Source organism: Mus pahari, chromosome 10, assembly GCF_900095145.1.
Source record: "Mus pahari chromosome 10, PAHARI_EIJ_v1.1, whole genome shotgun sequence".
NCBI classification, from domain to species: Eukaryota; Metazoa; Chordata; class Mammalia; order Rodentia; family Muridae; genus Mus; species Mus pahari.
Window position 1 is genome coordinate 40,037,656 of NC_034599.1, and position 10,554 is coordinate 40,048,209.

General features: G+C 42.7%; 1 protein-coding gene across 1 annotated transcript; it reads right to left on the bottom strand.

The window, feature by feature from the left end:
• Nucleotides 1-222: 222 nt before the first annotated feature.
• Atp5mg (ATP synthase membrane subunit g) lies at nt 223-7,081 on the bottom strand. The gene is made up of 3 exons (XM_021207087.1): nt 6,955-7,081; nt 1,624-1,784; nt 223-442 (listed from the first exon to the last, which is right to left on the bottom strand). The coding sequence occupies exons 1-3, from the start codon at nt 7,004-7,006 to the stop codon at nt 344-346; spliced, it is 312 nt and encodes a 103-aa protein (XP_021062746.1). The 5' UTR covers nt 7,007-7,081; the 3' UTR covers nt 223-343.
• Nucleotides 7,082-10,554: the final 3,473 nt, after the last annotated feature.

The following is a 10,554-nucleotide window of genomic DNA, read 5'->3' on the forward strand; positions in this document are numbered from 1 at the left end:
TGAGTGCTGGGATTAAAGGTGTGTGCCACTACCACTGCCTGGATTTGAATTTAAACCTCTGAATTAAAATTTTAATCATTGTGTAATCATGTACCAGGTTGATATATTCACATCTGTTTTTCCTAGCTGCAGGTTAAACAGACACACACACTTAAACCTGTATCAATGTAACAAAGCCAAAGACAACTCAACTTAATCTCAGGAAATACTATGACTGCAGTATTTGACAGAGAAAACACAGCAGTGTTTTCAACACCTAGTATTTTATTCAGATGGCAGTCCCGTTTCACATGGTCCAAGAACATTCAAATAAGAACTCAAATCAGAAGTTATAGATTGGTCTTCAAACATCATAGCCAACAATGCCACGTTTGCCTATGATCTCTCCGATATAAAACCACATCCACACCTCAGTGGCCACCAAACCATTCAGCACAGCTTCCTGGAAAAGAAAAAAGCAGAAATTTTAAGATACTTTAAAAAAATGAACAAACAAAAAACCCAACACATATTTAAAACCGTCCTCTCTCAGAGAACGTAAGGATGCCATTTAAAACTACAGAACAATTTTAGCCCAATCTCGGAGTTACTGATACTCAATAGTCAACCTCTGAGAGCCTTGAACTTTCAATTTTGTGAGGCAAGTGGACCTGTGCTTATAAACTGTTTCAAAGAGATCTTTAAAGACCTGAACTGACTTAACCCTTTCAATATTATTTTATGAGACACTTTATGGGTCCTGAAACCCCCCCACCCTGGAAGTGGCTCACACATTAGATGGGGCGTTCATAGGAAGGCTTCACCCTGAACAGATACTTCCGTCTAAGATGAAGGGCTCTGTCTTCTTCCCTCTTTCACTATCATTTAGTTTAATTTTTTCCAAATATTCAGTATCCGTTTTATATTCTTGACCAACAAGAAAAACAAAAGCAAACCACACATGGTTCTAGGAAGCACTGTTTCATGTAAATGCAAACTCAGAATTACAAACTCTAGTTAGGAAAAAAGAAATCCTTCTGTAAACAAACTGGACCTTTTAACTACTATCAACAAATTTTTGGAAGTTATTTTCCTCCTTCAGGCAGACCAGGGGCTAATGAAGTCTCCTGACTGCCACCCTTCCTCAGGCAAAGGCTCTGGCCCCAGCAGTTACTAGACATAGGGTGTACTTAAAAGTCAAGTTTCACCTCTTGTGGCGTTTAATCTACATGCAATCTGAAAACCCAGATTTTGGCATTTTTGCTCTGCCTAATAACTCCAGATGTCATTAGCTGAAATGGAGATAATTGTAGGACTAAAAAGAAAACAAAACCCGAAAACTGTATCATCATGTTATAATATACTTGCTGACATCAGGAAGGAGAGTGAGGTTCCCAGCTACTCAGGACACTCACCTTTTTGCTCTACAACCACAACTAGACCAAGACAAAGAACAGCTGGATCACTTCTAACCAGATGACAAAATGAGAGAAGAAAATCTTTTCTTGGCAGTTAAAAAAAAGATAATCTCTCATTATGTTGGAGTTTGCCTTATTGGAAAATACAATACAAAAGAACTGGAAATATTCCCAGGGAAGATATTTTTCAATCACAAACACACTTTTTCATTTAGCACGTAGTTACCTTAACTGTAAGGTGTTTGAAGCTACCAGTTTTAGCACTTTGAATGATTTTTTTCACACTCTGAATAGCTGTAGGGATTTCAGCAGGGGTTGGGGGAACCAGCTCAACCTTGGCGTAGTGCCAAAATGTGGCCAATCGAGGCTTCGAGTAAGTCACGGCAGCTGGAAAACAAAACAAAACAAAACAGAAACCCCAGGATGAACTCACTAGAGATGGAAAGAAGCAGATGTGTGGGCTGGACACAAATATTTATTCATGTATCACATCCACTCACTGTTTGGACTGAATGTGCACCCAGTGTGAAAGTCAGAGCTGCTGCTCCCTGGTAACAAGAAGCTTTTAAAGATGCAGAACACCTGTGTCACAGGGACACTCAGCCAGGCAGGAAGCTCTAAGCTGTTAATTATGTCAGGACTCACTAGTGGCCAGCTAGTACTGTTATTCACCTTTGAATGGCAAATCTAATTAAGTGTAAAGTTACTCATAGCTAGATTTGCAAACAAAGACAAAAGCGTATTTTCCTTTGTAGAAACAGCAGATTTTGAAGAGAAGGGGTCCAGAAGGGGAAGAAGCTGTGTAGAATAGCATTCTTTTAACAGTAAGATTGAGGCTCATCACAATATTGGCCACAAGTCCAGATGGAATTACACCAATTAGTATCCATTCGTTTTTTTGTATCCTTAGTGATACATGCTGGCTTAAATCTCTTACCAGAGTACAGCTGCTCCCCTTTCAAACAGTGCACTCAATACAAATAAAATTTACATGTAGTGTTAAGAACAATCAAAATCAGAATCTGTGCTGGGTGGTGGTGGCTCATGCCTTTAATTTAACCCCAGTACTGAGGACAGAGGCAGGCAGAACTGTGAGTTCAAGAATTGCTATTAAACTGAAATTCCTTGATGTAGTCACTATTTTAAATCAATGAATTTAGCAGAAGACATAGTAACAAATTCAACACAGGGCCTGGGGATGTAGCTCAGTGGTAGTGCACGGACAAGATCTTGGACTGAAGTTATAGCAGACAGGGACAGAAACGAATATAGAAACAGAGATGTACGGTGAGGGGGCAGGAATCTGATGCGGCTGGATTAGAATTATATGTATGTACATAGTGGAGCATAAAAACAATCATGCATGCATTCATTCATCTTTTTTTCTAAACAGGTTTTCTCTGCAACCCTGTCCATCCTGGAACTCATTCTGTAGACCAGGCTGGCCTTAAATTCAGAGATCTACCTGCCTCTGCTGCCACCATTTGGCTTATTTATTTATTAATTTTAAAAGACCTTTTCAGGGTGAGGGTGAGGCTGGAGAGATGACTCAGCAGTTAGGAGGTTTGGCTGCTCTTGCAGAGGTCCTGAGTTCAATTCCCAGCAACCACATGGTGGCTTACAACCATCTGTAATGGGATTGGATGCCCTTTTCTGGTGTGTCTGAAGACAGAAACAATGTACTTACATACATAAATCTTAAAAAAAAAAAAGAGAGATTTATTTTATTTTGTGTTTTGCCTGTGTGCATGCTTATGCACCATGTGTGTGTAGTGCTCATAGCAGTCAGAAGAGGGCACCAGATCCTCTGGAACTTGAACTGTGGTGGTGAGCCACCACACTGATGCAGAGAACTGAATTTAGGTCTTAAGCAAGAGTTCTTAACTACTGACCCATCTCTTCAGCCCTAGAAACAAGTATTTATATACGTAAACTAACATGCAGTTATAGATATGTGTCTGAATACCCGCTGTGCTGGCTAGTTTTGTGTCAACTTAATGAAAGCTAGAGTCATTTGGTAAGAAGGAACCTCACTTAATTGGCTGGGTAGTGGTAGTGGTTCATCTTTAATCCCGGTGCTCAGCAGGCAGAGGCAGGCAGATCTCTGAGTTCAAAGCCAGCCTGGTCTACAGAGTGATTCCAGGACAGCCAATGGTACACAGAGAAATTCTCTTTCAAAAACAAAACAAAAACCACACACACACACACACACACACACAAAACCAACCAACCAAAACCAAAAAACCAAAAAAGGAACCTCAATTGAAAAAATCCCCCTACCCGTTTGGCGGTGGTGCATTTTCTCCCTTGGTGACTGATGTGAGAGGATCCCATTCACTCAGGGGGATGCCGCTCCTCCCCAAGATACTGCCACTGGTCATGGTGGTTTTTGTTGTTGGTTTTGTTTTAAGACTTTATCTTATATATGTGGGCACAACTTCACTGTCCTCAGACACACCAGAAGGTATCGGATCCCATTTGTGAGCCACCATGTGGTTGCAGGGAACTGAACTCAGGACCTCTGGAAGAGCAGTCAGTGCTCCTAACCGCTAAGCCATCTCTCCAGCCCAGTCATGGTGTTTTATCATAGCAAATGAAACTAAACTCAGACACGTGTCCACTGAGAGGACTTTGAAATGGACTCTAGCAGCAAGGAACAAACCCAGAACCTAGACAGTAATTTGTGAATTCCACTGTTTAATAAAAGGAACTAAGGCTCCTTGGAGAAATGGCCAAGGCTAAGTAAGACTGGGCAGAGAAAAAAGATAAAAAGGCGACTTATCATGTAGAACCACAAACTAAGAAGGCATGTCAAAGGGGCAGAGGTACCAACTTAAAAGATATACAGACTGCCAGGGCGGGCACAATCTCAGCAGTAAATGACAGAATTAGATACAACAAGTACGAAGTGAATGTAAAAGAGCCAGTGCAGTGTACAACTAAAATAACAGGAGAGAGGGAGGGAAATGGAGTAAGACAGACCTTCCTCACAGAATCCCACTTACTCTCCCCACTCTCACAGAACTCCTCCCGCTCTGGTTGCTTGCTTGTAAAGAATGGGTGTAGACACATAAGGCTGGTCACTACCAGTATGTCACTATGTTCTTTTCTGAGGGTTAGGGGATAAAGGTAAGAGGTGGATCTGCTGAGAATTCCAGGAGAGGGAGGTGTGCACATGAAAATGACTAAAATGTTACACAAATGACACCTCCAAAAAATAAAAACAGGTGCGGTAAGTACAAGCAGTAGTTTTATAGTGGAAGACCTTGTCAGCTCAATAGATGGGCATGAATACCACGGAGCTCTTAATATGGCATCAGGGCGGTCTGTCTCTGTGGTTCTTGTTCTTTTTTGTTTTCTTTTAAAGATTTATTTATTTATTTTCTATGAATACACATTGGATCCCATTATAGATGGCTGCGAGCCACCATGTCACTGCTGGGAATTGAACTCAGGACCTCTGAAGAGCAGTCAGTCTCTCCAACCCCTGTGGTTCTTGTTCTTAAAATCCCTAATCCCAGGCTAATCATTAGAGAAACCCAAGATAACCAGTTTGGAGAACATTCTTCAAAATATCTAGGCAGACACCTCCAAGTGGCCAAGTCATGAAAGCAGAGATCAGATATAAGGAAAGGGAGACTGCAGACACAAGAAACTAGTTTTGAGTCTAGATTCATAGACTCAAAATATATGAATGGAAAAGCGGGTGAAACGTAAGTAAAATTTACAGCTTAGTTAAGGGGAAGAAAAACAAAACAAAAAAAATAGACTTTCACCTTTTTGGGGGAACTATGATAATAATCACTGACTTCTTTCTTCTTTCTCTAGCTACATGCTCTAGGGAACTGAGAGATCTAGTTGGTAGTCAGTATCAAATACTTTAACATTCACACTTACTACACCAGCCTGGGCTGGAGAGATGGCTCAGAGTTAAGAGCACTGACTGCTCTTCCAGAGGTCCTGAGTTCAATCCCCAGCAACCACATGGTGGCTCAGAACCATCTGTAAGGGATCCAATGCCTTCTTCTGGTGTGTCTGAAGACAGCTAGTATACTCACATACATAAAATAAATAAATCTTTGAAAAAAACTGCACCAGCCTATGCGGCAGAGCACAATCTACATTCTGTTCCCTCAGAGCCCTCAGCTCTTAGTACTTCTGGAAGAACAAGTTATCTTATAATTACAACAGTGGAAAGGGTTTATGTTGTTTTTCGACCAAAGTTTACCTTGATAATATCTTTGGTTTTGGATTTTATCAATAAAGCCAGTTTTAAATTTCTGAATACAAGCTACCTAAAAGATGCAAAAGGCATACAGCTGGGAAAAATATTCTCTATGAAATACTAAAAATAGCACCTCAAACCATCAAAGTCCAAATATCAAAGCCTTTTGGTTGTATTGATGTAAAAATTGTAGCACGTTGCTTCAGATCACCTAATGATTTTACTAAAGAAATTCTTTGGAAAACAGCCTAAGGTTGGCAGCCTAAGGTTCCATAGGAAGGGATCCAGTATTTATAGACTCTGGCACTTTAAGGGTTTAAATAGCTCATTATTGTCTAGCTGGTGATGAAGAGGAGAAAAAAAAATGAATTACTAAATATGCAAACAGGTTGGAAAGCTCAAAATTACAAGCTTTTAAAATTCCACCTCCGAGGGCTGGAGAGATGGCTTAGCGGTTAAGAGCACTGGCTGCTCTTCCAGAGGTCCTGAGTTCAATTCCCAGCAACTACATGGTGGCACAGAACCATCTGTAATGGGATCCAATGCCCTCTTCTGCTGTGTCTGAAAACAGCTAGTGTGCTCACATAAATAAAATAAATAAATCTTTGAAAAAAAAAATCCCACCTTCAATTCACATTTAATAACCAAATTTGAACATTTGGCAATCAGACCTTCAACCACTTAATACAGAAAAAAAGAAATTTTAAACTTAATCTCCTGCTTCAGAAATACAATAATTTTCCACTCAGAAGAGAACTGTATCGCTTGAACATACTGCTCAGGCTTGTAACTATTCAGTGTTTATCTGAGAGAACGCGGTCTATCAGAAATTTCAAAACCAATCCCACGAATGCCAAGCCAATGTTCTGAAGACGACTGCTGATAGGCGTCGCTTTCTATGCAGACTGGGGAGGGGATATTCACCCCCACGTTCCATATTCCCTTCGTCGGACGCAGAATTCTCTAGGATCTGACGAGGATGGTAAGCAAACACAACTTTCAAAGATCTCTCACCCGTCTTTAAAATTTCTGATGACTTTCAAATCTGATGTGTGACCTCTCCCGTTACCGACCTCCCCAACCGTCCCGGCACGGTAAGGGGGCGTCACGGCGTTCGCGGCGGAGTGAGGCGGGGCAGAATCACACGACCCACTCACTCCCCGGCCGCGGCTAGGGCCTCCCCTGCAGCTCGTGAGCCCTAAGCAGCCGCGGGCAGGCCAGGCGAGGCTGCGGCCTTACAGTTGCCTCCTGGAAGCCCTCCCGACGCCCGCGGGCCCCTTGGTACCGCAGCACACTCCCTCCCCTCGCGAGCCTCCCCCGGGCTGCGCTCACCGGCCACCATCGACGGTGCCTTCTCCGCGAAGTTACGGATGAACTTGGCCATGGTGTAAGGTGGAAGGTACGTCTCCCCGAACCACCGGCTGAATGTCACCCCCGGAAGGACCCGCGGCAGGACCCCTTCCCCACTTCCAAGGTCAGGCTGCCCCACTCTGTGCCTGTTCAAAATATATAGGTATTGATTCCCTGTTTGTGGCATCTCATTAGTCAGTTTACTTTGTAAACTCCAAGTAAAAGCCTAGATATAAAAAAATGAGGCACGATAACATGTGAAGAATACTGAGATTCCTCAGGGATCAGGCATTACTTGGGACAGCTATTCATGTTGGTCCGGAAAAATCGTTATAGTGGGGGAAATGCGCATGCGTTATTGGTTTTTTTTTTTTTTTTGGCTCGATCGCCGCATTAACTTGCAGCAGTTTTATAGCTTTTCAGAAAACAAGGAAATCGAGGCTGGAGGGCTTCATAAGATGCTTGTGGGCCGATATCTTCGCTTTAAAGGCATAGCAGGTCTGAGGCCAAATAGGAGCTTTAAGGGGCTACATAAGCGTTACATTATGTGACTCACCCAATCACCAACTTCTTTAATTGACTTTATAATAACGTTTTCCTCCTCAGCCAGTATCAGAATTGGGATCCAATCCGTTTTTTCAAACAAGCCAGTAGGAGCTGTGCGGACAAGAGGAAGAAAGTTGTGTGTTGAGGATGTTGCACTGTGCCAGGCATTTTGTAATTCAGTGGAAGCATGCTTTGGGTATTATCCCCTTAAGACCAAGATTCCTAAATAGTCATATAAGGAGTATCAGTTGCAAGATAAATACAAAGAGGAACATAAGGTTAAGCATGGTGCTGATCAGGGAAGGCGTAGATATCCTTGGTGTATAAGAAAATATACAAATTTCAAAGGCTGTAACTTTGACATTATGAATGAAAACAAAAACAAACCAGAAGACCCCAAAACTATGTGGGAACATGACATTTGATGAGAACAAAAGCCCAATCTTTAGAAGAAAAGCTGAGGGGCTAGAGAGATGGCTCAGCGTTCCGAGCACTGACCGCTCTTCCAAAGGTTAGGAGTTCAAATCCTAGCAACCACATGGTGGCTCACAACCATCTGTGATGAGATCTGATGCCTTCTCCTGGTGTGTCTGAAGACAGCGACAGTGTACTTACATACAATAATAAATCTTTAAAAACAAAACAAAACAAAAAAACCTGAAGTAAAATTCATGGAGTGGTTAGAAAAGTTAGAAGTGGGATCGGGGACTCAGGAGCATCCCAGTGAGGAAGAGCCAAGCTGCCTTAGACAGTGAAGTCAAATTAAAGCAGGTAAGAACCTGGGGAGTGAAACCCACGGTATACCAGCATACAGGAGCCTGAAGATTGGAAGTTACAGGCCAGTCTGGACTGAGGTAAGACAGGCCAGCTAATTATGAGTATGAACATCTGTGACATTAACTAGAAAAGGTTTCAACCCCTTAGAAACCAGATTACAGCAATGAAGAAATATGGAAGCAAGGGAATATAAGTCAGACAACTCAAGAGGAAGGTGAAACTCAGGAGACACTGAAGAGTCCAGGACAGGGAGACAGCAAAGAAGGCAGAGGAGTTTGTTTGGGAATGGTGGGACCTCTTCCTTTAACGGGGTGAAGGGAGAAATGTTTCCAAGTGAGGAATCTGACGCATGCCACCTGTGTGAAAAGGAAGTGGGAGGCAAGAGAACTTGGGGTGAGCAAGGCTACATTTCAGGGTCTGAAGGACAGAGAAGAGCTGCTGGGCAGTGGTGGAGCCCACAGGTGTGTGGGCTGTACAGCTTAGGTATAAAGGGTAATGGTTAAATAACCTAAGCTGAGACCTTGCATGTCACAGGTATGGGAATGGAATAAGGACATGGTGGCAAAGTATTAAAAGGTCTGTTATTTAGGTTGGACAGTGAAGCCATAAAGAAGCTAATTGGAGAATAAAGAAGCTCTTGAGACTTTCTCCCGAGGACAGCCCCAGGCTGCCCCTAGAGCAGCTGCTCTCAACCTTCCTAACGCTGCCACCCTTTACTACAGTTCATGTTGTAGTGACCCCAGTCATGAAACGATCTTTTGTTGCTCCTTCCTAAGTGTTATGTTGCTGCTGTTGTGAACTGTAAATGTGTGTTTTCTGATAGTCTTAGGTGATTCACAGGTAGAGAAGCACTGCTCTGGAGGTCTCTAGTGAGGCGTTAGGTCAGCTAGGCGATACACATTTACTGGTACCCTGCCTTTGAGAAATTAGCAAAACTCACTAGGTTTTCAGAAGGACTTGTGAAACTGTCACTCGTCTTTTCTTTCCGTGGTAGTGGTACTGGGATTGGATTTAGCAGTGTACATGCTAGGCAAGCTCTGTCAGACTTTTCCCTTGAAATGTCTTGATGAGATGCCTGGATTGGCTTTGAACTCACTGGGTAGCCTTGCCAGGCCTTGCCCTTCAATCCTGTCACTAGTAGTGGAAATTACAGGCACACACCACAACAGGCTGCCACTAGCTTTCAGTACTGTAATGAAGAACTAACAAGGGTGGTAAGTCAGGTGCTCTTTTATTAAATACAAGTTTTGAGCAACCCCCCCCCCCCAGGCAAGTCTGACAAAAAGTCACTTTCCTGGAATGTTTCAAATACAGTTGTCTATTGAGTTTGATTTCAGTTCAACCTTTTTTTTTTTTTTTTTTTTGCTGTTTTGTTCTGCATTTTCTGTCTCTAGCATCAGTCTGGCTTGTGACAGTACCCAGTAGGCTTAGGCTTTGCCCAATGGCTGCTTAGCAACCAGAACCAAATAAAGTAATGAAGCGTTTACAGTGCGGTACTGAGCAGCAACTGGCACCTTCACCTGCACGCCACTTCTCCAGTGTCCCTCAATTTTCACACACCCTCGGAAAGTTATATTAAACAAACAACTGCTTGAACTCTAAACAATTTTCCAAGTTTAGTATGAGCCTCTTGGTGAGTTGTGAGCCGACTGAAGTCTTCACTTTCCTTTAGTACTCCAGCAAAGCCATCATGTAAGACTCGGTATGTCAGGAAGTCTTAACAGAGTTANAGCCGCTGAGNAGCTCCAGACAAGACACCCTTTGACCTTTGCAATGCACACATGCATCTTATTGTACCAGGATGGAAGTCTTTAGAGTTTCTTTTTCTGGATGTCTTTAAATTAGTTCACAGAAAGAAAGAAGGCACAGAGGACACTTGGTTTCTTCACCACAGTGGCCTTAAGCTACACACGTGCTTTTGTGATTAAAGGTATTCAGCAGCTTCGGTGGTGTCAGGGCCATTCATAGAAAAGTATCAGAGGAGCTTAAAAACAAACAAAACAAACAAAACACAAGCTTGCCAAAAAAGGCGTACAATCTGAAGGTTCGGTTCAGAAGCAGAGCACAGACAATGGAGGCAGCACAGAGCCCATCCACCAGAAAACTGCTGGCAACAGCTCTCTTCCTGAGGGTTTGTACCCATCTTCCTCCAGTTTTCACTTGTAAAACTTGGGTCTTCCCTCATTTTCAAATAAGAGCGTAAAAGCATCCTCCCATGTTAGCTCTGGAAAAGTAAGAGCAGCAGGTAGAAGCTTATTT

What these genes read in the sequence shown, in the direction of transcription:
- Atp5mg (XM_021207087.1), bottom strand. Translation starts at nt 7,006, where the DNA reads ATGGCCAAGTTCATCCGTAACTTCGCGGAGAAGGCACCGTCGATGGTG. An exon ending in GGCACCGTCGATGGTGGCCG is followed by an intron (nt 1,785 to 6,954) that starts GTGAGCGCAGCC and finishes TTTGTTTTCCAG; the next exon opens with CTGCCGTGACTTACTCGAAG. An exon ending in TCAAACACCTTACAGTTAAG is followed by an intron (nt 443 to 1,623) that starts GTAACTACGTGC and finishes TTTCTTTTCCAG; the next exon opens with GAAGCTGTGCTGAATGGTTT.